Source organism: Heterodontus francisci, chromosome 16, assembly GCF_036365525.1.
Source record: "Heterodontus francisci isolate sHetFra1 chromosome 16, sHetFra1.hap1, whole genome shotgun sequence".
NCBI lineage: Eukaryota > Metazoa > Chordata > Chondrichthyes > Heterodontiformes > Heterodontidae > Heterodontus > Heterodontus francisci.
In genome coordinates this window covers 72116797-72144656 of record NC_090386.1, presented here as the reverse complement: position 1 = coordinate 72144656, position 27860 = coordinate 72116797, and the positions used below count along the sequence as shown (strand labels likewise).

Genomic DNA, 27860 nt, shown 5'->3' with positions numbered 1-27860 from the left:
GGTTACTGTAGGGTTAGTATAAATGGGTGGCTCTTGGTCGGCACAGACTCGGTGGGCCGTAGGGCCTGTTTCAGTGCTCTATCTCTAAAAAAAAATTAAAGAAGGCCTACCTTCAGGTAGCAGGGGCCAGTTTAGAAGCCCTGAGGCAGCCTCCCACGGGCAGGTTGGGGGGGGGGGGGGAGAGGAGGCAGCGCTCCAGGCAGGCCTAGAGGCCCTCCCTGCCTGGGTACAGGAGCAGGCATAGGCCGCCTCATAGAGGCCCCCACTGCACTCCCTACTCTGGTGGCCGGGCTGCTGTATCAATTGTTTTAATTGACCATTTAAAAACATTGGAGAGAGAGAGCCTCCATGTTGAAACTCCTGCTCCTTTCAAGCTGGAAGGCCTCTGATTGGCTCTCCAGATTTGAGAGCTCGCCTGCCATCCTTAATTGGAAGACGAACCTGTCTCCAGGCCAATGAAGGGAGTGTCCCCAAGAAAATGACAATGAGTGTGTTTCCTCCCAGGCAAGGGTTTGGGACCCAGAAACAGTCCCCACCTCTGTTTCCCACCCCAAGTAAATACTTTAATGACTTGATATGCAAAACTACTTGCATCACCTTCCAACATAACAGGACGAGTGTAACAGTTCAGCATGATATGACAGTTTTATAGTGTTACTTGAGTTATTCCTGTGAGTTTTATTGTCACATTTTCACATGCAGGAATATATCTATGCTATATTTATCATTACAGTAAACTGCGAAATGTTAAAAAGGGTAGCATGTTCCCTTTACAATATTAATTGTGAAATTGTCAACCCACCAGTATAGTACTAAAGCTGTCATTTGAGCAAAGAGGAGATGTTGCATTTAAGAGCCGCGAAAGTTAATAAAAGTGAGAGAAATATTACCTTCAATGCTTTTATTGTTTGATGTAACTTGAAACAAAATTTTTTCTGCAGAAAAATGAAGAAATCTGTTAGCCATTTGACAGACCAATAATGCATTGAACAGTCTAGCTTTGTTAACGTAAAACATCACATACCTCTTCCCCGGTGTTCCTCTTCTGTTCCTTCTTTACTTTTATTAAAGCTCGTTTTCTGCTTTTTTGTGGGAGGATAGAACTCAGGTACATAGACCTCTATGGGATTTTCACCTGCAGTGTCATTTTCTGTCCAACAGATAAAAGAATTGGTGTAAAATGTGCAACACGGCATGCAAACATGCATTGTACAAAATCAAACTAAAGGTAAAACTTGCTGCTACTTTCCGTTATACGGACAATAATGAATAAAATAAATTACAAAGCAAAAATCCAAATGAGGGATTCATGATTTATGTTCATCATCTGACTCGTAATTCATACCTGAACCACTCTCTGGCAATGATTACCATTTGTAATATACAGGAATATATTTTACGAGTTAGCGCTAACAAGAGTTCACTTGGCAGATCGGATAATTGACTGCAGAAGTTATCACCCAATTACAACACCCAATTTCTTCGTGATTCAGAAAATCAGAAGGATCACAAAGTGACTTCCACATCTAATTGTTCAATCTGTCCTTCTGAGCCACAAATGAAAGTAATCTTTTAATATGAGTAATTATTCTGCAGAGCTTCATTATGTGGTCAGTTTGGTCAGCTGCAGCTGCTGTTACTGTGCTTCATATCCTTGATGATGATCACGGATGAGAACTTGCAATTTATTGCATTATTACTGCACTTTTTTGATAAATAATCTGCAGTTGATTATCCATTTTCTTTTTTATTCTTTCATGGGATGTGGGCATCACTGGCTAAGCCAGCATTTATTGTCCATCCATAACTGCCCTTGAGAAGGTGGTGGTGAGCTGCCTTCTTGAACTGCTGCAGTCCATCTGGTGTAGGTACACCCACAGTGCTGTTCGGGAGGGTGTTCTAGGATTGTGACCCAGCAACAGTGAAGGAACGGTGATTATAATTCAAAGTCAGGATGGTGTGTGGCTTGGAGGGGAATTTCCAGGTGTTGTTGTTCCCATGCATCTGCTGCCCTTGTCCTTCTAGGTGCTGTCAAAGGAGCCTTGGCAAGTTCATGCAGTGCATCTTGTAGATGGTACACACTGCTGCCTCTATGCACGGTGGTGCAGGGGGTGAATGTTGAAGGTAGTAGATGGGGTGCCAATCAAGCAGACTGCTTTGTTCTGGATGGTGTTGAGCTTCTTGAATGTTGTTGGAGCTGCACTCATCCAGGCAAGTGGAAAGTATTCCATCACATTCCTGACTTGTGCCTTGTAGATGGTGGACAAGCTTTGGGGAGTCAGGAGGTGAGTTACTCACTGCAGAATTCACAGCCTCTGACCTGCTCTTGTAGCCACAGTACTTATATGGCTGGTCCAGTTCAGTTTCTGGTCACTGGTAACCCCCAGAATGTTCATAGTGGGGGATTCAGCAATGGTAATGCCATTGAATGTAAGGGGAGATGGTTGGATTCCCTCTTATTGGAGATGGTCATTGTCTGGCACTTGTGTGGCACGAATGTAACTTGCCACTTATCAGCTCAAGCCTGATTGTTGTCCAGGTCTTGCTGCACATGGACACGGAGTGCTTCAGTATCTGAGGAGTCGCGAATGGTGCTGAACATTGTGCAATCATCAGCGAACATCCCCACCTCTGACCTTATGATGGAGGGAAGGTCATTGATGAAGCAGCTGAAGATGATTGAGCCTAGGACACTATCCTGAGGAACTCTTGCAATGATGTCCTGGGACTGAGTTGATTGAACTCCAACAACCACAACCATCTTCCTTTGTGTTAGGTATGACTCCAACTCATGGAGGGTTTTCCCCCTGATGCCCATTGACTCCAGTTTTGCTAGGGCTCCTTGATGCCACACTCGGTCAAATGCTGCCTTAATATCAAGGGCAGTCACTCTCACATCACCTCTTGAGATCATCCCTTATGCCCATGTTTGGACAAAGACTGTAATGAGGTCAGGAGCTGAGTGGCCCTGGCGGAACCCAAACTGAGCGTCTGTGAGCAGGTTATTGCTGAGCAAGTGCCACTTGATACCACTGTCGACAACACCTTCCATCACTTAGCTGATGATTGAGAATAGTTAGATGGGGTGGTAATTGCCCGGGTTGGATTTGTCCTGCTTTTTGTGCACAGAACGTACCTGGGCAATTTTCCACATTGCCAGGTAGATGCCAGTGTTATAGCTGTACTGGAACAGCTTGGCTAGGGGTGCGGCTAGTTGTGGAGCACAAGTCTTCAGTACTATTGCTGGAATGTTGTCAGGGCCCAGCACCTTCAGCCATTTCTTGCTATCATGTGGAGTGAATCGAATTGGCTGAAGACTGGCATCTGTGATGCTGGGGACCTCAAGAGGAGGCCAAAATCGATCATCCACTCAGCATTTCTGGCTGAAGATGGTTGAAAATGCTTCAGCCTTGTCTTTTGCACTGACCTGCTGGGCTCCCCCATCATTGAGCATGGGGATATTTGTGGAGCCTCCTCCTCCTGTTAGCTGTTCAATTGTCCACCACCATTCACGACCAGATATGGCAGGACTACAGAGCTTAAATCTGATCCGTTGGTTGTGGGATCGCTTAGCTCTAACGCGTGCTGCTTCCGCTGATTGGCATGCATGTAGTCCTGTATTGTACTGTTACCTCATTTTTAGCTATGCCTGGTGCTGCTCCTGACATGCCCTCTTGCACTCTACATTGAATCAGGGTGGAATGATTTATGGTAATAGTAGAGTGGGGGATATGCTGGGCCACAAGGTTACAGATTGTGGTTGAATGAGGCCCACAGCGCCTCATGGATACCCAGTTTTGAGTTGCTAGATCTGCTCTGAATCTATCCCATTTCGCACGGTAGTAGGGCCACACAACACGATGTTGGGTATCCTCCGTGTGAAGACGGGACTTCGTCTCCACAAGTTCTGTGTGATGGTCACTCTTACCAATACTGTCGTGGACAGATGCATCCACGTTGTTGTCAGTCAATTACCTGTGTTTTGTTTGGGCTTAATTCCTTCGTAACCCTTTGGTTGAAAACCACCAAATGCCCATTCAAGCATTGGCTTAATTTGTTCCTCCAAGGTACCCCGGTCATTGGAAGGGAATGGCATTCCAGATCTGCAACTAGCAATCTGTAAGAATTGATGTCTTGTATTAGGCATAGAATAAGTTATCACATCTTGGAGCTGTTCAGATTCATCTTTAGAATACCGTGGAATGATGAAGTAGCAACAAAATACCTATCCCATTTCATAGAAACATAGAAAATAGGAGCAGGGGTAGGCCATTCGGCCCTGCTCTGCCATTCAAAAAAGATCATGGCTGATCGTCCAATTCAGTACCCTGTTCCTGCTTCCTCCCCATATACCTTGATCCCTTTGGCATTAAGAAATATATCTATCTCCTTCTTGAATATATTTAATGACTTGGCTTCCACTGCCTTCAGTGATAGAGAATTGCACAGGTTCACCACCCTCTGAGTGAAGAAATCTCTCCTCAGCTTGGTTCTAAATGGCATACCCCGTATCCTGAGACTGTGACCCCTGGTACTGGAGTCCCCAACTACCGGGGACATCCTCCCTGCATCTAGCCTGTCTAGTCCTGTTAGAATTTTATAGGTTTCTAAGAGATCCCCTCTCATTCTTCTAAACTCTAGTGAATATAGGCCTAGTCGACCAAATCTCTCCTCATACATCAATCCTGCCATCCCAGGAATCAGCCTAGTAAATCTTCTTTGCACTCCCTCCATGGCAAGAACATCCTTCCTCAGATAAGGAGACCAAAACTGCACACAATACTCCAGATGTGGTCTCACCAAGGCCCTGTATAACTGCAGTAAGACATCCTTGCTCCTGTACTCAAATCCTCTTGCAATGAAGGCCAACATACCATTTGCCTTCCTAACTACTTGCTGCACCTAAACACTTGCTTTCAGCGACTGGTGTATAAGGACACCCAGGTCTCGTTGTACCTCCCCCTTTCCCAATCTATCACCAATCAAATAATAATCTGCCTTTCTGTTTTTACAACCAAAGTGGATAACCTCACATTTATCCATGTTATACTGCATCTGCCATGCATTTGCCCACTCACCCAATTTGTCCAAATCACATTGGAGCCTCTTTGCATCCTCCTCACAGCTCACATGCCCCCCCTAGCTTTGTGTCGTCTGCAAACTTGGAAATGTTACATTTAGTTCCCTCGCCCAAGTCATTAATATATACTGTGAATAGCTGGGGCCCAAGCACTGATCCCTGCAGTATCCCACTAGCCTGCCACCCGGAAAAAGACCCGTTTATTCCTATTCCCTGTTTCCTGTCTGTCAACCAATTTTCAATCCATGCCAGTATATTACCCGTAATCCCATTTGTTTTAATTTTTCACACTAACCTCTTATGTGGGACCTTATCAAAAGCCTTCTGAAAATCCAAATACACCACATCCACTGGCTCTCCCTTATCTATTCTACTAGTTACATCCTCAAAAAACTCCAGTAGATTTGTTAAGCATGATTTCCCTTTCGCAAACCCATGCTGACTTTGTCCAATCACGTTTATGCTTTCCAGGTGTTCTGCTATCACATCCTTTATAATACTCTAGCATTTTCCCCACTACTGATATGAGGCTAACTGGTCTGTAATTCCCTGTTTTTTCTCTCCCTCCTTTTTTAAATAGTGGGGTTACACCCTCCAATCTGTAGGAACTGCTCCAGAGTCTAAAGAATTTTGGAAGATGACCACCAATGCATCCACTATTTCCAGGGCCACTTCCATTAGTACTCTGGGATATAGATTATCAGGCCCTGGGGATTTGTCAGCCTTTAAACCCATTAATTTCCCTAGCACTATTTTTTTATTAATACTGATTTCCTTCAGTTCCTCCCTCACATTTGACCCTTGGTTCCCTAACATTTCTGGAGGTTATTTGTGTCCTCCTTTGTGAAGACAGAACCAAAGTATGTGTTTAATTGTTCTGTCATTTCTTTGTTCCCCATTATAATTTCCCCCATTTCTGACTGTAAGGGACCTACATTTGTCTTCGCTAATCTTTTTCTCTTCACATGTTTATAGAAGCATTTACAGTCAGTTTTTATGTTCCCCGCAAATTTACTCTCATACTCTATTTCCCCCCGCTTAATCAACCTCTTTGTCTTCCTTTGCTGAATTCTAAACTGCTCCCAATCCTCAGACTTGCTGCTTTTTCTGGCAATTCTATATGCCTCCGCTTTGGGTCTAATACCATCCCTAATTTCTTTTGTAAGCCACGGTTGAGTCACCTTTCCGGTTTTATTTTTGTGCCAGATAGGAATGAATAATTGTTGTAATTTCTGCACACATTCTTTAAATATTATCCATTGCCTATCCACCGTCAACCCTTTTAGTAAAGTTCCCCGATTTACCATAGCCAACTCGCAGCTCATCCCTCCGTAGTTTCCTTTATTTAGATTCAGGACCCTAGTTTCAGATTCAACTACTTCACTCTCCATCTTAATGAAGAATTCTATCATGTTATGGTCACTCCTCCCCAAGGGACCCTGCACAACAAGACTATTAATTAATCCTTTCTCATTGCACAATATCCAGTCTAGGATACCCTGTTCTCTAGTTGGTTCCTCAACGTATTCGTCTAAAAAGCCGTCACATACCCACTCCAGAAAATCCTCCTCCACAGTATTATTGCTAATTTGTTTTGATCAATCTATATGTAGATTAAAATTACCCATGATTACAATTGTACCCTTATTGCATGTATCTCTAATTTCCTGTTTAATGCCATTCCTTACATCTCCACTACTGTCTGCGGGCCTATAGACAACCCCCACCAACGTTTTTTGCCCCTTGGTGTTTCTTAGCTTCACCCATACAGATTCCACATCATGATTTTCCGAGCCAATATCCTTCCTCACTATTGCATTGATTTCCTCCTTTATTAACAATGCTACCCTACCTCCTTTCCCTTTTTGCCTGTCCTTCCTAAATATTGAATACCCCTGGACGTTCAGTTCCCATCCTTGGTTACCCTGCAGCCATGTCTCCGTAATCACAACTATATCATAACCATTTATATCTATTTGCGCTGTTAATTCATGTACCTTATTGCAAATGCTCCGCGCATTAAGACACAATGCCTTTAGACTTGTCTTTTTAACATTATTAATCATCTTAGCTTTAATTTGCACTGTGGCCTCATTTGTTTCTCGCCCTTGTTTTCTCTGCCTTCCACTTTTGCTTCTTACCTTTCTATCTCTCATTTCTATCCTTGTTTCCCCTTCCTCTGTCTCCCTGCTCAGATTCCCATTCTCCTGCCATTCTAGTTCAAACCCTCCCCGACAGCACTAGCAAGCACCTCCCCAAAGAAATTGGTCCTGGTCCTGCCCAGATGCAACCCGTCCAGCTGGTACTGGTTCTACCTTCCCCAGAACCGGTCCCAATGTCCCAGGAATCTGAATCCCTCCCCCCTACACCATTTCTCCAGCCACGTATTCACCTGATATATCCTGCTATTTCTGCTCTCACTAGCACGTGACACTGGTAGTAATCCTGAGATTACTACCTTTGATGTTCTACTTTTTAATTTACGTCCTAACTTCCTATATTCAGCTTGTAGGACCTCATCTCCTTTTTTACCTATGTCGTTGGTACCAATATGTATCACGACAACTGGCTGCTCGCTCTCCCCCCTCAAAATGCTCTGCAGCTGCGCAGAGACATCTTTGACTCTAGCACCGGGGAGGCAACATACATAGAACATAGAACATAGAACATTACAGCGCAGTACAGGCCCTTCAGCCCTCGATGTTGCGCCGACCTGTGAAACCATCTGACCTACACTATTCCATTTTCATCCATATGTCTATCCAATGACCACTTAAATGCCCTTAAAGTTGGCGAGTCTACTACTGTTGCAGGCAGGGCGTTCCACGCCCCTACTACTCTCTGTGTAAAGAAACTACCTCTGACATCTGTCCTATATCTATCACCCCTCAACTTAAAGCTATGTCCCCTCGTGTTTGCCATCACCATCCGAGGAAAAAGGCTCTCACTATCCACCCTGTCCAACCCTCTGATTATCTTATATGTCTCTATTAAGTCACCTCTTCTCCTCCTTCTCTCTAACGAAAACAACCTCAAGTCTCTCAGCCTTTCCTCGTAAGACCTTCCCTCCATACCAGGCAACATCCTAGTAAATCTCCTCTGCACCTTTTCCAAAGCTTCCACATCCTTCCTATAATGCGGTGACCAGAACTGCACGCAATACTCCAGGTGCGGCCGCACCAGAGTTCTGTACAGCTGCAGCATGACCTCGTGGCTCCTAAACTCGATCCCCCTACTAATAAAAGCTAACACACCATATGCCTTCTTAACAGCTCTATTAACCTGGGTGGCAACTTTCAGGGATTTATGTACCTGGACACCAAGATCTCTCTGCTCATCTACACTACCAAGAATCTTCCCATTAGCCCAGTATTCTGCAATCCTGTTACTCCTTCCGAAGTGAATCACCTCACACTTTTCCTCATTAAACTCCATTTGCCATCTCTCAGCCCAGCTCTGCAGCCTATCTATGTCCCTCTGTAACCTACAACATCCTTCGGCACTATCCACAACTCCACCGACCTTCGTGTCATCCGCAAATTTACTAACCCACCCTTCTACACCCTCATCCAGGTCATTTATAAAAATGACAAACAGCAGTGGCCCCAAAACAGATCCTTGCGGTACACCACTAGAAACTATACTCCAGGATGAACATTTACCATCAACCACCACCCTCTGTCTTCTTTCAGCTAGCCAATTTCTGATCCAAAGCACTAATTCACCTTCAATCCCATACTTCTGTATTTTCTGCAATAGCCTACCGTGGGGAACTTTATCAAACGCCTTACTGAAATCCATATAGACCACATCCACGGCTTTACCCTCATCCACCTGTTTGGTCACCTTGTCAAAAAACTCAATAAGGTTTGTGAGGCACGACCTACCCTTCACAAAACCGTGCTGACAATCTCTAATGAACTTATTCTTTTCAAGATGATTATAAATCCTATCTCTTATAACCTTTTCCAACATTTTACCCACAACCGAAGTAAGGCTCACAGGTCTATAATTACCAGGGTTGTCTCTACTCCCCTTCTTGAACAAGGGGACAATCCCATCCCGGAGTCTCTTTTGCGGCTGCAGAAACGCCTGTCTGTTCCCTTTACAGTTGAATCCCCGATCACTATAGCCCTGCCACTCTTCTTCCCCTCCTCCTGTGCAGCAGAGCCACCCATGGTGCCATGAACTTGGCTTTTGCTGCTGTCCCCTGAGCCATCTCCCCCAACAATATCCAAAGCGGTATATCTGTTAGAGAGGGGGATGGCCACAGCGGACTGCTACACTACCTGCCTTCCTCTACTCTGCCTGGTGGTCACCCATTCTCTTTCTGCCTTTGCAGCATTTGCCTGCAGTGTGACCACCTCGCTAAACGTGCTATCCACACGTGCTATTTCTTTGGTGTCACCAATAAATCCTGGCCATAAGGATAGCCATGTTACACAATTGACCAGGAATGCAATAACAATAGCATATGGATGCATTTCTAAAATCCCTACTTTCTCCAGCAACATTACTAGAGAGCTTTCAGTGTTGATTTAGTTACTTTAAAAGGGTGTCTGTCAACCCTCCTAGATATTGGCTACATCAGTTCATATTGATTATTGCTACCATCTTGGGGTGATATCAGTCTAAACCTGGTCTTCAAGCCACTAAAACATATCTACTCACAACCCTGGCCATCTTTTATCTGTAATACAGAAATACAGTTCTGTTATTAGCACAGCTTCAGCTTCCTGTTTGTTGTAAGTGAACAGGACCATTAATATATCAACTGGACAGCCATCCAATGCACTTTGAGGCTATCTAGTGAAAAAGGGTGCCACAAGGTGTAAAGTCTAAACATACTTCTTCTTTCTCTCGCTTGAATTTCCTGGACTATGTACCTCAGGCACCTATAGGGCAAGTTGGTCACCTTATCTCAGGCATTCAGCAATGTCCCTCTTCCCCTGATTCCCCTGATTCCCCTGATAAGGTGTGGTTGCCAGATCCAGCAATGACTTCACCTGCAATTTTCTTTCATCCTACATAATCAACTCTTAAATAATTACAGAACAATAGTCAAACAACCTTTCATTTTATTCCTCACATCTCCTGTGAAAGTTTAATTTAAATTTAGATAGCAATACAAAACAACGAATGTAAATCTCTTTACCAGCCACACTCCTTTCAAGCTTGCTCAGTTATTTCATGACATTCCATTCTTGGCAGCCTAACTATTAGCACCTAACACAAATTGCAAAATAAACACAAGCTCACGTATTTAGAGCAGGAGATTGATCTAAATGGAAACTCAGAATAGTCAAATTTCCACTTCAACTATAAGCTCTCACTATTAGCTCTCCAAAAGGAAAATCAAAGCCACATGTGGAATTTTTTTTTAAAAATGCCAATAGGCTCTTGCTGTACATTTTTACACAATCAGATTTTTATTTGAGCTAGAGACATATGACACTAGCAGAAGCTTTGTATATAATATTAAATATAGTCAAAACAATAAATGTATTCTGAAACAAAAACAGAAAACAGCCATAGGCACACAGTCAGTAAACATCTGTGGAAAGAACAGGTGATCTATATTTGGCGGGCATATATTTCTTCAAAACTGAGGTACTTCAGTGTTTTTTTATTGAGAGGTTTCTGTTCTTTACTGCTATCTTGAGGACCAAGTGTTAAGACCAGGAATTCATAATTGCAAACATAAAGAAGCACTTTTCTGCAAATTCTTAGCCATGTTGTTGTGACCTATTTTCTTTCTCTGAAAGATACTTATACTTCACGACAGTTCAGAATTTGTTTAGCAGTGTCTTCCTATTCGCAATAATTAGAATACTATTAATGACACAGCAGGACACTACCATACAAATGTTCATCTGGAGTGCCTTTCTTTGCTATTTCAGTATCTCGTTTAAGCGATAAGCTCATAGACGTTTTTGTTACAAAGATCAAGACCATCAATCCGCTTCCTCTACTGCTTCCCTCCCTTCCTCTAGCCTAACCGGCCTAACTTCCTCTAAGGTTCCCCCTTGCCCTAACTCTGAGTTCACACCTTTCTCTCCTATCTCCCCTCATGCTCCCTCCAAGCTCATCCTGTCGATGAGACCCACCTCTTGCTCTCTAGACCCTATTCTTACTGCTGCTAATTTCTACTATTCCTGGCTTGTATGTTAGCTGATATGATTAATGGTTCCCTCTCCTCAGCTACTGTCTATTTCTCCTTCAAATCTGCTATCCTCACCCACTCCTCATAAAACCAACACTTGATCCCTCTGTCTTTGCAAACTTCTGCCCAATCTCCAACCTCCCTTTCTTTCCCAAAATCCTTGAATGTGCTGTCACGTCCCAAATCCATCCTTTTCTTTCTCGGAACTCCTTGATTGAAACCTTCTTATCAGGTTTCCGGTACCATCATAGTACCATGATGGCTCTTCCCAAATTCACAAATGACTGCCACAAAGCTAAAATGTACCTGCTCATCCTCCTCAACCTGTCTGCAGCCTTTGACGTGGCTGACCATAAAATTCTACTCCAATGCCTTTCCACTGTCATCCAGTTTGGTGGTACTGCACTTGTCTGTTTCATTTGTATCTATCCTGTTGTAATCAGAGAATCACCTGCAGTGGCTTCTCTTCTCACTCTCTCGCGTAGTTAGCTCCAGGATTCACCAAGGATTTATCCTTGGCCCCTTCCTTTTTCTCATCTACATGCTGCCCTCGGCAACATCATCCGAAATCATGGTGTCAGTTTCCATATGTATGCTGACGATATCAGCTCTACCTCCTGTGTCTCTAAATTGATTGACTGCTTGTCTGGATTGGATCAGCAGTAGTTTCCTCCAATTAAATACTGCGAAGACAGAGCCATTGGTTTCGGTACCCACCGCAAACTCCATTCCCTTGCCACCAACTCCATCCCCTCCCTGGCAACTGTCTCAGGTGGAATTAAACTGTTCCTAACTTTGATGTTGTATTCGACCCCAATATGAGCTTCCTACCACACATCTGCAACATCACTAAGATTGCCCATTCACCTCCATAACATTGCCTGACTTCGACATTGCCTCAGTTCATCTGCTGCTGAAACCCAAACCTTTGTTACCTCTAGACTTGATTATTCCAGTACACTCCTGGTGGTCTCCCACATTCTACCCTCCACAAACCTGAGTCATTCAAAACCCTGCTGCCTGTGTTCTAACCCACAACAAGTTCCACAGACCCATCTCCCTGAATCTTATTAATCTATACTGGCTCCCAGTCAATCAATTCCTTGATTTTAAAGTGCTCATCCTAGCTTTCAAATTGCTTCATAGCCTTGCACCTCCCTACTTCAGTAATCTCCTTCAGGCCTACAACCCCCATAGATCTCTGCACTCCTCCAATTCTGACCTATTCAGAATCCCAATTTTAATTGCTCTTCAATTGGCAGCCATGACTCCAGCTGCCTAGGTCCTGAGCTCTGGAATTGCTTGCTATATCTCTCCCCCTCTCTGTTCTCCTTTAAGTCCCTCTTTAAAACCTTCCTCTTTGACCAAGCTTTTGGTCATCTTGCCTAATATCTCCTTATGTGGCTTGATGTCAAATTGTGTTCCATAATTCTCCTGTGAAGCACACTGGGATTTTTATTATATTAAAGGCACTATATAAATGCAAGTGTTTCGTGTTATAACCAACAATTGGTTATTTGGATGTTATCTTATTGGTGTTTGTGAGATCTTGCTGTGCACTATTGGCTACCGCATTTTCCTACACTAGAACAGTGACTACACATCAACACATCAATATAATTCTTTAGCAGTGAAGTGTTTAAAAGACAAAAGAAAGACAGAATATAAAGGCAAGCCTTCTTTGCTCTGTCTTCTTAATCTTCCAACTCTCAAAGGTTCCAGAGCATTCAAATTATTTGTCTGCCTTGTGGAGAAAGGGGACCCTGATGATGCAATGCGCCATCGTATACACATGAATGTGGTCTCTTTGGCAGAGAATTGAGAGATGAGAGTGTACAGGTCGGCTTACTGACAAGCAGCAGCTATTGCATTTGAACAAAACTGGCAAGTAGACTTTTATGTTGGGAAATGCATTTGCGATTCTTCACATGTAAAATTCCTGATCTTGGCCAGACTATCAGAGAGGGCTACAGAGGCAAGGTGTTTCTTTAAAAGGAGGAAGTGAAAATTCTACAACCATTTTAATAAATCATTTTAATATGACTATTTCATTAAAAACATGTTCGGAAATAGGGGCATGGAGCTTCTGAAATGTCACTTAATTTTTTTATTCAGTCGATACCAGAGCTCATTCCCAGTTGAACACCCACAGCGAGAAACTGCTCACAGTTCCTGATTTTCCAACTGAAATGTATGGGAAATGAGGGGATAGGGGCCTGTGATTTCCTCAGCAGCACTGTGTGAAGGTTCCACTCTGCACTAGTCAATCAATTAGGAATCAATACAACTATCTAGGGAAGAAAAGGATTTCAGAATTAGTCCCAACAATTTCAAATACAAAAACTGTTGTCCTAGCTTTAACAAGTGTAATTACCTCCAAAGCCTGGTACACAGCCCTTTTGTAAGAGATCAGCTTGTTAAATGCAGAGGTGTGAAAATATTGACCAATAGCAGTTAAAGGCACAAGTTTGTCTGCAGAAACCTTGAAAACAAGAAAATATGAAAATGTTAATAACACAATCCACTCAGATAAAGCCGAGACCTGCCAGGCATCGCAGGTTTTTAGGGCAGTCCTACATTTTTACCCCATATTCCAAACACATGCTGCTGTGTCACCATTTTTGGAGTAGTGCCTTAAAAAAAAGGTCCTTGACAAACATTACCCAATATTGTCAAATAGGAGTTGAAATTCCATTGACTCCAGTGAGCTAGAGGAGAGGGGTCTATGTCTGCTATCTATAAAGGATGATGAGCCCATCCCAAATTGAAGAGACAAGATTAGAATGGTGTATCATACCATTAAGAGCGCATCAGCAGTGCCTGTCCCAAACTGCCAGCTGCAATATCAGATGGAACAGAGGATTTGAAAGAAGTGTTTAAAATTATGAAGATAGCACAAATAAAGAGTAACGGTTTTCAATGGTTGAAGCATTCAGAACCAGAGGGCCCAGATTGAAGGTGGTTGGCAAAAGAAGCAGAGGCGGCATGAGGAAAAACTTTTTTTTCAGCAACGAGTAGTTAGGATTTAGAATTGACTGCCTGATAGGGCGGTGGACACCAATTCAACAGTAGCCTTCAAAAGGGAATTGGATAAATACTTGAAGGAGAAATAAATTGCAGGGATATAGGGAAAGCTCAGGAGAATGGGACAAACTTTGAAAGAGCCAGTACAAACTCCATCTGCTGTGATTCCATGAGAGCTAAATTCGATAGCCTTTGGAAATGTTTGCAAGGATCGCAATGCGTAATCAACCTGTGCCCACTGACTGCAATGCGGGCAGCACAGCAACTTCATGCTGCCAGCTATTTAAATGATTTTGCGTCCAGCCAGCACTATCCACACTGTTGAGAAGCTTGATGCCTGAGGAGGGGCCAATATCATGAGTGGTTAGCACCAGCTAAAGCGAGTCTGCACTACTTAATGCTAACACTGCATTGTGGCTGGAGCAGGTGCTGGTAGTCATGCTCGAAGTGAATCTGACCTGTGAAACACTGAATGATGGCACAATGTGACAGAGTGTGACTTCAAAGTTTTCGGATGCTGCACTAGAGGCTTTGGTGGAGGAGGTGGAAAGGAGGAGCGATGTCCTGTATCTGTAGGGGGCCAGGAAGCCCTCCAGACACACACTCAGAGGCAATGTGACCAGATAATCATAAAGGTCAATGCCAGATGTCAAGCTCCGAGGACCTGGATGCAGTGCCCAAGAAGTTCAATGATGTCATATGAGTGATCAAGGTCTGTGAATGCATCTTCAAATGCCGTATCCCACCAACTACACCACCGGCCTCACACACTGCTCAATTTCCCACACCATCATCACTCACTTACCAACAATTTTTCACTGTCAAGTCTCATACCTGAAATTTTTTTTTATTGGTTCATTGTGGGTGTCACTGGCATCATCCCTAATTGCCCTTGACAACTGAGTGGCTTGCCAGGCCATTTCAGAGGGCAGTTAAGAGTCAACCACATTGCTGTGGGTCTGGAGTCACATGTAGGCCAGACCAGGTAAGGATAGCAGAGTACCTTCCCTAAAGGACATTAGTGAACCTGATGGGTTTTTATGACAATTGATGATAGTTTCATGGCACTGTTACTGAAACTAGATTTCAATTCCAGATTTTTATTAATTAATTGAATTTAAATTCCACCAGCTGCCATGGTGGGATTTGAACCCATGTCCCCAGGGCATTATCCAGGGCCTCTGGATTACTAGTTCAGTGACATTACCACTAAACCACCATCTCCCCAATATGCTGCAGTGCACGGTTACACACTTAACACTGCTGCAAGTCTCATACCTCTCACAACTTGCACATACTGTCAGTTATTCAACTGTGACTTCCACATACAGTCAGCTATTCAACTGTGACTTGCACATAATTCAGTTATTCAGCCAAACAGATTGCATGTCACTCATCTACACACTTCCCTTTCTCTTGCAGGACAAATTGGTGCACAACCAGAGGCAGCAGGAGCTAACAGCAGGCACACCTGTATGTCCTGACCTCCACGGAGGAGACGGTGCAAGCCCTTATTGGGACACCCATTACTGAGGCCATGGCTAGCGGAGAGACTGAAACCATCGAAGTTGACGGTATCCTCATACCTAATTCTCCTTCTCACATCCCACCTCCCTTCATCTCACACACTCTTTTATTTATAAGATGCAGATAATGTAAGTATGCTTAATGCATGTATACTTACCCCTCCCACCCCCGCACCCCCCAATCCCCACACCAGAACCTTACTCTTGTGCCTTCCTCCTTTCAGACACCCAAGAGCTGCAACCTGGTTCGGCAGTGGAGGAACAGCAAAAAGGCGGTGATGATGATGAAGCATAGTCAGTCGATTTCACACTTGCAGCCAGCCACCAGCTCAGACACTCACATCCACATAATTTAGAGGATAGCATAGATGCGGAGTTAAACGAATTGCTTGCAGCTAGGGCAGGGGGCAAGGTAACACAGGTGCAAGCTCACTGGAAGGCGAGGTCACTTACAGGTTCTGCTGTAGAGTATTCAGATGAGGACTTTGATTGGCCTGCCTACAGAAAAATGCGAATGGGCATGCCCAACTTAATGCTTGGTGCATTGGAAAGCCTGTCAGAAAGTCTGCAGTCAATGTCAAGGAGCATGGAGGAGTCCAGCAGCAACTTGGAACGGGGCTTTGCACAGAGCTTGAAGCCCATTCTTTCCAGCATTGAACTAGTGGCCAACTCGATCATCACTTTTTGTGTGACAGCATAACTTTCATCGTATGCAAGCTGCACACGTATGCTTGGATTGCAAGCCGGAGTCATCAGCCATGTTTTCAGCAGATAACCCTCATCACCCTTTGATTTCCCATGGTGATTCATATATAGTCATTACAGTGGACTGCCACAGAATGATGGTATCATATCCATTGTTTTCAGTTCCTGCTACAAACTTTGTTCCCTGGCTAGTCAGTTTTATGTTCCTGCAAGTTTATTCTCATATTCTATTTTCCCCCGCTTAATCAACCTCTGTGTCCTCCTTTGCTGAATTCTAAACTGCTCCCAATCCTCAGACTTGCTGCTTTTTCTGGCAATTTTATATGCCTCCTCTTCAGATCTAATACTATCCCTAATTTCTTTTGTAAGCCACGGTTGAGTCACCTTTCCAGTTTTATTTTTGCGCCAGACTAGAATGAATTGATTGTTGTAATTTCTGCACACGTTGTTTAAATATTATCCATTGCCTATCCACCGTCAACCCTTTTAGTAAAGTTCCCCAATCTACCATAGCCAACTCGCGCCTCATCCTTCCGTAGTTTCCTTTATTTAGATTCAGGATCCTAGTTTCGGATTCAACTACTTCACTCTCCATCTTAATGAAGAATTCTATTATGTTATGGTCGCTCCTCCCCAAGGGACCCTGTACAACAAGATTGTTAATTAATCCTTCCTCATTGCACTATACCCAGTCTGGGATAGCTTGTTCTCTAGTTGGTTCCTCAACGTATTGGTCTGAAAAACCATCAGGTACACACGCCAGGAAATCCTCCTCCACAGTATTATTGCTAATTTGATTTGACCAATCTATATGTAGATTAAAATCACCCATGATTACAGTTGTACCCTTATTGCATGTGTCTCTAATTTCCTGTTTAATGCCATTCCTTACATCTCCACTACTGTCTGCGGGCCTATAGACAACCCCCACCAACGTTTTCTGCCCCTTGGTGTTTCTTAGCTCCACCCCTATAGATTCCATTTGTTGATTTTCCGAGCCAATATCCTTCCTCACTATTGCATTGATTTCCTCCTTTACTAACAACCCTACCCCACCTCCTTTCCCTTTTTGTCTGTCCTTCCAAAATATTGAATACCCCTGGATGTTCAGTTCCCATCCTTGGTCACCCTGCAGCCATGTCTCCGTAATTGCAACTATATTATAACTGTTTATTTTTATTTGCGTTGTTAATTCATGTACCTTATTGCAAATGCTCTGCGTAATAAGACACAATGCCTTTAGACTTGTCTTTTTAACACTGTTAGTCATCTTTGCCTTATTTTGCACTATGGCCCCATTTGTTTCTCGCCCTTGTTTTCTCTGCCTTCCACTTTTGCTTCTTACCTTTCTGCCTTTGATTTCTATCCTTGTTTCCCCCTCCTCTGTCTCCCTGCTCAGATTTCCATCCCCCTGCCATTCTAATTTAAACCCCCCTGACAGCACTAGCGAACACCCCACCACACCCCCCAACCCCGAGGAAATTGGTCCCGGTCCTGCCCATATGATTCTAGGATCGCTATAAGTACCTAAAAAAATGGGATCAATAACTTGTTGCATCAACAGTTATTTCCCCATTTTTCAGCCCCTGTCCAGTAGTTTCTGCTGGATTTCTGCCCAGATTTCAATCAAAATTTCACGCCCAGAGTCTCTTAATGAAATCCTAGTGACCTTTATTATGTATACACTGTAGAATATTTGAAGAATCAAACAGCAGTGGTTCCCTTTAAATAGACATCCCTTAAATAAATTACTAGTTTACTGATATATCTCCCCTGACATTGCTTATGTTAAGTCAAAGGTGCTCTGTGGCGAGTTCCTCACCTCCTGACTGCCCAAAGCCTCTCCACCATCTACAAGACATAAGTCAGGAGTGTGATGGAATGTAATGGAATACGTTCCATTTGCCTGCAGTGCGATCGAATACTCTCCACTTACCTGGATGAATGCCACTCCAACAACACTCAGAAAGCTCAACAAAGGGGAAAGCAACTCCCTTGATCGTATCCCATCCAGCACCTTAAACTTTCACTCCCTCCACTACTGGTGCACCATGATTGCAGTGCGTACGATTTACAAAATGCACTGCAGCAACTCATCAATGCATCTTTGGCAAAACCTCGCAAAGCCACAACCTCTATCACTACCTCTTGAAGGTCAGGGCAGCAGGTGCATGGGAACACCAATAACTCCAAGTTCCCCACCAAGTAACACCTGATCGTGACTTGTAGATATATTACCGTTCCTTCACTCTCGCTGGGTCAGAATCCTGGAATTCCCCACTTAACAGCACTATGAAAGGATCTTCAACACACGGACTGCTTATTTTATTAATTACCATCAACATAATTTGACAGCATATGAATAGTCCAAGGTAAAGGATGAAAAAGCAAACAAATCTGTATAAAATCGAGGGCATTAGGGTAGAAGGTCCAATTAGCAAAGTTCACATATGAACATGTTCTATTCCTGCGTTTATTATTTCATGCAGGCATTCACCTCTTTTTCTTCCCAAGGGCAATTAGGGATCAGTATTAAATGCTGGCCTTGTCAGCAACACCCACATTCCATGAATGAATGAAAAAATGCTGAACTATTTTATAAGAACAGAAGCATTATGCCATGATGTGTATAACTCCTCTAAAGTGGAGCTTTGTGCAAAGTCCCTTTAAGACCACTAGATTTCATTGCAGTAAAATGACACAGCCTCAGGCTAATTGGAGGTTAAACATATCCCAAGATCAATTAGAAGGTAATTAAGCAACCCCCAAGTTCAGAATTAAAAACAGCAGGAATTGACAAGTCTTTTTTAATATATTTTTGACATTTCAACATATGATGTATGGAGTGTGACAGATGTACACCAGATGCAAGACTTTTATATATATACACATATTTATATAATTCCCTCACAAGCTTAAGACTGCTAAACCATTTACAACTTTTACTCCAGAGTAGCCTAGTTTTCACTTGTTGAACGCATCCATATAGTTGTGTGTGAATTTGGGAGGAATTTTTATTCGAAATCGGGGCAGTTAATATGCCAAATATATTTAATGTTCTGTAATTTTCAATCTCTGCACTGCTCATAAAAATGAATTATTCATAAAAGTACTCCATGTATGATTCAAACAACACTAGAAAATAACTCTGAGTAGAATTTTATTAATTACCATCAACATAATTTGACAGCACATGAATAGTTCCAAGGTAAAGGATGAAAAAGCAAACAAATCTGAATAAAATCGAGGGCATTACGGTAGAACGTCTAATTCACAAAGTTCACATATGAACATGTTCTATTCCTAAGTTTATTATTTCATGCAGGCATTCACCCCTTTTTCTTTAACATGTCAACATCTACATAAAAATAGTGCACACAGGAATGTAGTACAATTGTGTTAAGCACTTATGTGTGAATTTCACCAAACCTGAAATTCTACTGTATGATCTTAGGAAAAAAAATGTACACATGTCAAATTGTTCCAAACCTTTGCTGTATCTTTGTGTCCTGTTTTGCTCTTACCTCTGAGAACTTGCCATCTCCAAACCACTGAAGCCATCTCATTCCTGATGCAGCTTGCCTTCTTCCGGGAATACGCCAGGAAACCACTATTGCCGGCCACCATGAGAATCCCTTGATCTTTCCCCAAACCAGCTCCCCAATGCCATAACCTTTACCATCCTTAAGACAGAAAAACATTTATGTTCAAACTAATCAGAATCTCACTGGATTTTCTACTATAATTAACCAATTGCAAAGAAATATTTCAAACAATATTCAGGTCACTTTCAAAAGTTTGACAATACAATTAATAATTCTGAGAGACCCACTCTTCACTTTCCCTGTACTTTCTGAATGATAGGAGCATGTCCCACTAGCAATACGTGGACAAAGAGGGAGAGGGTGACCAGAAAATAGAGAATTAAAGATCCTGCTGGATCCCCCACTTGTAATGCTTATCGCACTGAATTCCACTTTCTACTGTCCACATCTTCTTTACTCTCACAGAGATTGAAAGCATTGCATAATGTATGTTAATGAGCAAACCGCAATCTATCTCTTGATTTTCTGTCAGTAAGGCAAAAGCCATCCAATTCAATACACAATTTTCAGCAAATATTGGGCTTTTGTTTACAATGCCCCCAACCATAGGTTTCATGCTTCTAGATGAAGATCAAAGAAACCAGGCTAATGAGTTCAACGAGCACCAGAGCCAGACAAGTTCCACATGACATTATGCCATCCAACTGCGTCAAAAGGCCGCAGCACACTTAACTGGCAATGACCAAGGCAACCACCTCCAATAGTTCATTCCAGAAGCAGATTAAAACAGAAAATGCTGGAAATGCTCAGCAGGACAGGCAGCATCTGTGAAGAGAGAAATAGAGTTACGTTTCAGGTCAATGACCTTTCACCAGAACTGGAAAAGTGAGGTGTAACAGGTTTTAAGCAAGTACAGAGGCAGTCAAAAGGTAAGAAAAGAACAAAAGAAAAGATCTGTGAAAGGGTAGGAGGCAGAACAGATTAAATGATAAAAGGGATGATGGTGCAAGGCAAAAGGAGATGATAATGGAACAAGTAAAGAAAGAAAGGATGGGTCTAGAGGAGGTGTAAATGGGAACAGCTGAATCATCACCAACAGCCACCGTTCAAACCAGGGGCAGAGATCATGATCTGAAGTTGCTGAACTCAATGTTGAGTTCGGAAGGCTGTAAAGTGCGCACTCGAAAGATGAAGTGCTGTTCTTCAAGCTTACATTGAGCTTCATTGGAACAGTGTTGGAGGCCGAGGACAGAAAGGTTAGAGAGGGAGAGGGGCAGAGAATTAGAATAACAGATGACCAGAAGCTCAAGGCCACACTTGCGGACTGAAAGGAGGTGTTCTGCAAAGCGGTCACACAATCTGTATTTGGTCTGCCCAGCGTAGAGACCACGTCGTGATAGTGACTACAGTATACTAAACTGAAAGAAGTGCAAGTAAATTGCTGTTTCAACTGGAAGGAGTGTTTGGTGCCCTAAATGGTGGGAAGGAGGTAAAATTGTGGGTGATGCATGCCCCGCACATATGTGGGAAGGAACCATGGGAAGGGAAGAGATGTTGGGGATGTTTGAGGAGCAGACCAGGGTGTTGGGAAGGGAATAGTTCTTTCGGAATGCTGAAAGGGGAGGGCTGGGGAACAACATTCCCTCTAATTTTTTGTAACAAATGCACGGGCGATTTTTTAAGTGCACAGCCCCTATAGATTCTTCTGCACTGGCCACACATGAAAGGGACTGACTTGTGCATAGCCTGTGCAGAGATATTTAGGCTGCTGTGCAGCTGTTCTGCTTAGAGGGAGCATTGGTGGGGAAAATGTGCACATGTGCATAGAAGCAGTTGGGTGTCTTGTGCTGTCTACTCTAAGAACACCTGCAGCCAGCTTCCACCATAAAAATACCATTGCCAAAAGCAGTCAAGGCCACCTCTACCCTCAATTCTTCTGTCTGTGCCTCCTTCCAACTGAACAAAAGGATCTCATGCAATATGAGCCAGGTTATTGCTCACAGATGTAACAAACATATGACTGATGTAGAATTTAATGCGGCTAGCATTTTTATCTTTTTTCAGTAACATGAACAGCTGCTGAAAGAAATTCACTGCGCTATTGTATTTCACACAGGGGTAACTAATGGGTCCTTATAGCCATCCTGCAGTCCATGCTGTGTGGCAGTAACCAAACTTGAATCACTCAGCTAGGGTGTGTTGGCAGGATTTGCTTTGAAGTATCACTAAGATTTCACTGATACAACTGTTCCAAGCGTCACCTGGATCCCATATATTTGTCATGCTAAGCATTCAAAAGATGGTAAGGTTGCGCAACTACTTTGAAGGTGTAAGCAATACAAGTATAGCCAGTTCCAAGGGCACACAATAAATGTTTCCTCTAAGCTGTGTGGTTGCGCAGCAAACCAGATGTTCCCACGCAGGCCGTGCACAAGTCACCCCCTCTAAGTTACTGCACAGCCATGGCCGTGCAAGAAAATTTAAAGGTTCTGCGCTGTCATGCTGGGCCCCCACCTGCCAAGAATGAGGCATATAAATTTCGCCATGTGGACATTAAATTTCAAATTGTGGCTGGGAAGAAGAGAAGGCATGTTACAAGGGCTGCCAGACACTTAGCTGGAGGATATTTGCATACCAATAGGGACAAGAGAGGTTACTTCCCTTATCCACTTATCCTAAAATGGACTTTGATCACCAGGTATTGTGTGTAAGAAGAGACATTCTAGGGTCTGCGAGGACATAAGAATCCACAAACACAGAAGTGGTTACACCAGTTGGTCATGTGACTAACCCTGCTGGCCAACTTGGGGAGTTTTGAATTATACAAACAGTTTTTGAACTGAGAGAGACTGTTTGCTCCTGGACTGAAAAGACCTCTCCGATCTGCTCCCATTTTTTCTATTTCTATCTGCATGTGTGTATCGCATATGCATGCTAGCGTGGGCACGTTGCGTATCTGGAGGCGTTAACCGAATGAGTGTTTAAGTTTAATAAAGTTCAAACTTTCTTCTTTAAACCTAAGAAAACCTGTTTGGCTAGTTTCTTTGCCTTACAATTGGAAACAGTGAACAAGGATTCACCAAGGGAGAGCTAAAAACAAGGTGTAATTAAAATTAAACCCTGTTACGGTAAGACCAGGGGAAGGCTGAGAGGGAACCCCTAGACCCTTTCCCACCTTGTCATTACATGCGCATTTAAACAAATAGGCCCTGAAAAAAAAAGAGAGCTTGTTACATATAATGTGCCATCCTATTTGGAACAGGTAAACTGCTGGGTGACATTACCTTGATACCTTTCCCTAGTCTGCACCCTTCTTACACATTTGCATCAAGACCCTGGCTAACCAGGCTACCCGCCTTTGCCTCACTGTATACATCAGCACCTCAAGGGCATTATGTGCAAATGATGCAGTGCATATTCAGGAATCCTCCATTGTTAAGAAATAATGTGACTCTTTGAACTCCTTTCCTTCAATTCACATGATTTTAATCCAGCCCAACTGGTGTAAAAAAAGGGGAGACAAATAATTAAAATAGCAGAATGGTGATTTGTGCCGTGTTTCTGACATGCCATTTTAACTGAGCAGAAAACTCATTCAGGATGAGACTGCCTAAGGCAGGTGTAGTCCTACTTGTCCTGCAAAAGTCATGATTTGATGATGTCATCGGCACCATAGTATAATTTTAACTCGCTGAAACAGGAGACTCACTCAGTTTGATACCTGATGGGATTAATGGCACACAAACTCACTGATGTTGTACAAAAGAGGCATGCAGCTACAGCATAGTAGTTTAACCTGCCAGTTGAGTCACCAGCTTCCAAAGCGATTGCCTCACACGTTTTGGCTTACTTCACCTCAAAACCTTTCTTCAGTCATCATGGTACTATTTTTGCCAGTCTTTACTAGATGGAGAAACAGTTTGAGGAAATGGAGCAGCAAAAGCTTCAGGGGCTTGAGTAATCTCAGGGACCCACTCAGAAGACAGTAGATAAAGGGGGCTGATCATAGGATACTCTACCCTCACATTCATGCCACACGAGTGCCAGGTAATGACCATCTCCAACAAGAGAATATCTAACCATCTCGCTGTGACATTCAAGGACATTACCATTGCTGAATCCCCCACCATCAACATCTTGGGTGGTTATCACCGACCAGAAACTTAACTGGACCAGCCATATAAATACTGTGGATACAAGAGTTCAGAGGCTGAAAACTGCAGCAACTAATTCACCTCCTGACTCCCCAAAGCCTGTCCGCCATCTACAAGGCACAAGTTAGGAGTGTGATTTAATACTCTCAATTGCCTGGATGGGTGCAACTTCAACAACACTCAAGAAGCTCAACACCATCCAGGACAAAGCAGCCCACTTGATTGGCACCCCATCCACCACCTTAAACATGCACTCTCTCCACCACCGATGCACAGTGGCAGCAGTGTGTACCATCTGCAAGATGCACTGCAGCAACTCACCAATCCTCTTTCGCCAGCACCTTCCAAACTTGCAACCCCTACCACCTAGAAGAACAAGGGCGGCAGGCGCATGGAAACACCATCACCCACAAGTTCTCTTTCAAGTCACACACCATCCTGACTTGGATATATATCACTGGTCCTTCTCTGTCGCTGGGTTAAAATCCTGGAACACCCTCCCTAACAGCATACTGGGTGTACCAACACCACATGAACTGCAGCGGTTCAAGAAGGCAGCTCACCTTCTCGAGGGCAAGTATGGACGGGCAATAAATGCTGGTCTCGCCAGCGATGCTCACATCCCATGAAAGAATAAAAAACTCAAATGACCACCAGGATCATAACTGAGGACACTATAGGGATACTGAAGAGAAGTTTCAGGTGACTTGACAGATCCGGGAAGTCCCTGCAATATGTCCGACGAAGAGGACTGGCATAGCCACTGTGCTGAAAACTTCATGATTTTGCAATAGAGAAGGAAATTCTCATTCTCAGCAAAGCTAGTGAAATACTTTTGCTCATCATGTTGAGGCCCTTCAGATGCTCATAATCAGAGACTTTTGTGTGCTCAGCCTGTGAAGGCTCAGCTGCAAACTGCTTTCGGTGACGTCTGCTGGCCTAACTAACCTGCTGGCACCATGACGGATATCGGATGCGAGTGTAGGAAAGGAGCAGATGTGCTGACATCCTGGGAGGGAGCAACCAATATATTAACTGAGGAAATTAAATAGTCATTTTGAAATTCAACTGAAGTGTCAGGAGTGGCTCAATTGGCTGTAGTCTTGCCTCTGTGTAACAAAGTTCTGGGCGGAAGCCCCACTCCAGAGCACAAAAATGAAGGCTGAAACTCTAGTGCAGTACTGGACCATCAGAGGTGCCTTCTTTTGGATGAAATGTTAAACTGATGCCCCGTCTGCCATCTCACGTGGATGTAAAAGATCCCACAGCACTATTTTGAAGAAGATCAGGGGCGTTATCCCCAGTGCCCTGGCTAATATTTATCCCTCAATCAACATTACAAACACAGATTGTTTGGACATTATCACATTGCTATTTGTGGGACCCTTCTGTGCACAAATTATTTGCTGTGTTTCTGACAGTACAACAATGACTAAACTTCAAAGCACTTCACTGGCTGTAAAGTGCTTTGGGGCACCTGAGGTCGTGAAAGGTGCCATATAAATTCAAGTTTTTTTTCAACAAATTTGCTGCCATTAAATTCGTGATTTTAACTCATGTCAGCATCCACAAATATTAAACTGACTCTTTTAAATTTTTCCTAACTCTTCCAAAACTTTGACATTAGTTCCTTTAGATTAGATTTGCTTACTGAAGTCCATCAAATAATTTTGAATAATTTTACATGACATTGCCTATGAATTTCCTTCTCCCAGTGGTTTGCAAGAAACATAGAAAATTTTATGGCACAAAAGGAGGCCAATCATTCCATCATGTCTGTGCCAGATGAAAAAGAGTGATCCAGCCTTATCCCACTTTCCAGCTCTTGGTCCATAATCCTGTAGAGTGCAGCACTTCAGGTGTATAACCAAGTATTTTTTAAATGCGATGAGGGGGTCTGCCTCTACCATCCTTTCAGACAGTGAGTTTCAGACCCTCACAAACCACCCATCTCCTCAACTCCCCTCTAATCCTTCTGTCAATTACCTTACGTTCATGCCCCCTCTGCGAAGGGAAATAGGTCCTTCCTATCCACTGTATATAGACCCCTCATAATCTTTGCTCATAGCCTAAATTCTCCATTCCTGGCATCATGTCAGCCATGGCTCAGTTGGTAGTCAGTCACCTTTTAGTCAGAAAGTTGTGAGTTCAAGCCCTGCTCCAGGACTTGAGCACAAAAATAATTGCTGCACTGTCAGCAGTGCTGTCTTTCAGATGAAATGGAAGCCCTGTCCACCCTCTCAGGTGAATGCAAAAGATCCTGTGGCACTATTTTGAAAATTAGGAGAGTTATCCCCAGTATCTTGTCTATTATTTATCCCTCAAACAGATTATCTGGTCATTATTACATTGCTGTAGGTGGGAGTTTGCTGTACGCAAATTAGCTGCTCCATTTCCTACATTACAAGAGTAGCTACAGTTCAAAAGTACTTAATTGGTTGGGACATCTGATGGTTGTGAATGGTGCTATATAAATGTCTTTCTCTAACATCCTCATAAATCTCATCTGTATCCTCACAAGTGTGATCACATCCTTCCTGTAATGCAGTAACCAGTACGCAGTATTCTAGCTGCAGCCTAACAAGTGTTTTATACACTTCTAGCCTAAGCTCCCTGCTCTTCCATTCTATGCCTCAGCTAATAAAAGAAACTATCCTTTATACCCTCCCAACAACCTTATCTACCTGTCCTGCTACCTTTAGGGTTCTGTGGACATACACTCAAAGGTCGCTCTGTTCCTCTACACTTCTCAGTATTCTACCATTTATTGTGTATGCCCTTGCCTTGTTTGTCCTCCCAAAAGCATTATCTCACACTTCTCTGAATTGAATTCCATTTGCTGCTTTCCTGCCCACCTGACCAGTCCATTGATGCAGTCTACAGCTTCCTACCTCACTGTCAACTACACAACCAATTTTTGTATCATCTACAAACTTCTTAATCACACCCCTTACATTTAAGTCTAAATCACTGATATATATCACAAAAAGCAAGATCCCCTCTAATTTTTTTTTCTTGTGCGCGGCCTATTCATTTAAGTACGCTAGACCTTTAAATTTTTTGCGCCGTAACTTAAAGGGGCCAACTTGTGCTCGGCCTGCGTAGAAACTTCCAGGTTGCTGCACGGCCACGGGTACTGAGCCCTGCAAAATCCTATTGGAAACAATCTTCCAGTCACACAAACACCCATCGACCACTACCATTTGCTTTCTGCCACTGAGCTAATTTTGGATCCAACTTGTCCTTGGATCCTATGAGTTCTTTTCTGACCAATCTGCCATGTGGGACCTTGTCAAAAGCCTTACTAAAATCCATGTAGACTACATCAAATGCACTGCCCTCAAAGACTCTCCTTGTTACCTCCTCAAAAGATTCAATTAAGTTAGTCAGAGACGTCATTCCCTTAACAAATCCACGCTGACTGTCCTTGATTAATCCGTGCCTTTCAAAATGACGATTCATACTGTCCTTCCAATAATTTGTCCACCACCGAGGTTAGGCTGATTGGTATGTAACCACTTGATTTATCCCTTCCTCCCTTTTGAAACATTGGTACAATATTAACAGTCCTCCAGAACCACACTTGTAGCCAGAGAAGATTGGAAATGATGGTCAGAGCCTCTGCTATTTCTTCCCTTGCTTCTCTTAGCAACTTGGGATATA

General features: G+C 43.2%; 1 protein-coding gene across 5 annotated transcripts in view; it reads right to left on the bottom strand.

Annotated features, from left to right (window-relative positions):
- Nucleotides 1-27860, bottom strand: part of LOC137378196 (DNA (cytosine-5)-methyltransferase 3B-like) — a 313202-nt gene that overhangs the window by 124056 nt on the left and 161286 nt on the right. For all 5 annotated transcript variants that reach the window (XM_068048370.1, XM_068048373.1, XM_068048372.1 and 2 more), the window contains exons 7-11: nucleotides 20023-20181; nucleotides 13618-13725; nucleotides 3976-4117; nucleotides 1025-1150; nucleotides 891-935 (exon numbers count right to left, since the gene is read on the bottom strand). In XM_068048370.1, the coding sequence (XP_067904471.1) occupies nucleotides 891-935; nucleotides 1025-1150; nucleotides 3976-4117; nucleotides 13618-13725; nucleotides 20023-20181 (580 nt within the window). The remainder of the gene's footprint in view (nucleotides 1-890; nucleotides 936-1024; nucleotides 1151-3975; nucleotides 4118-13617; nucleotides 13726-20022; nucleotides 20182-27860) is intronic.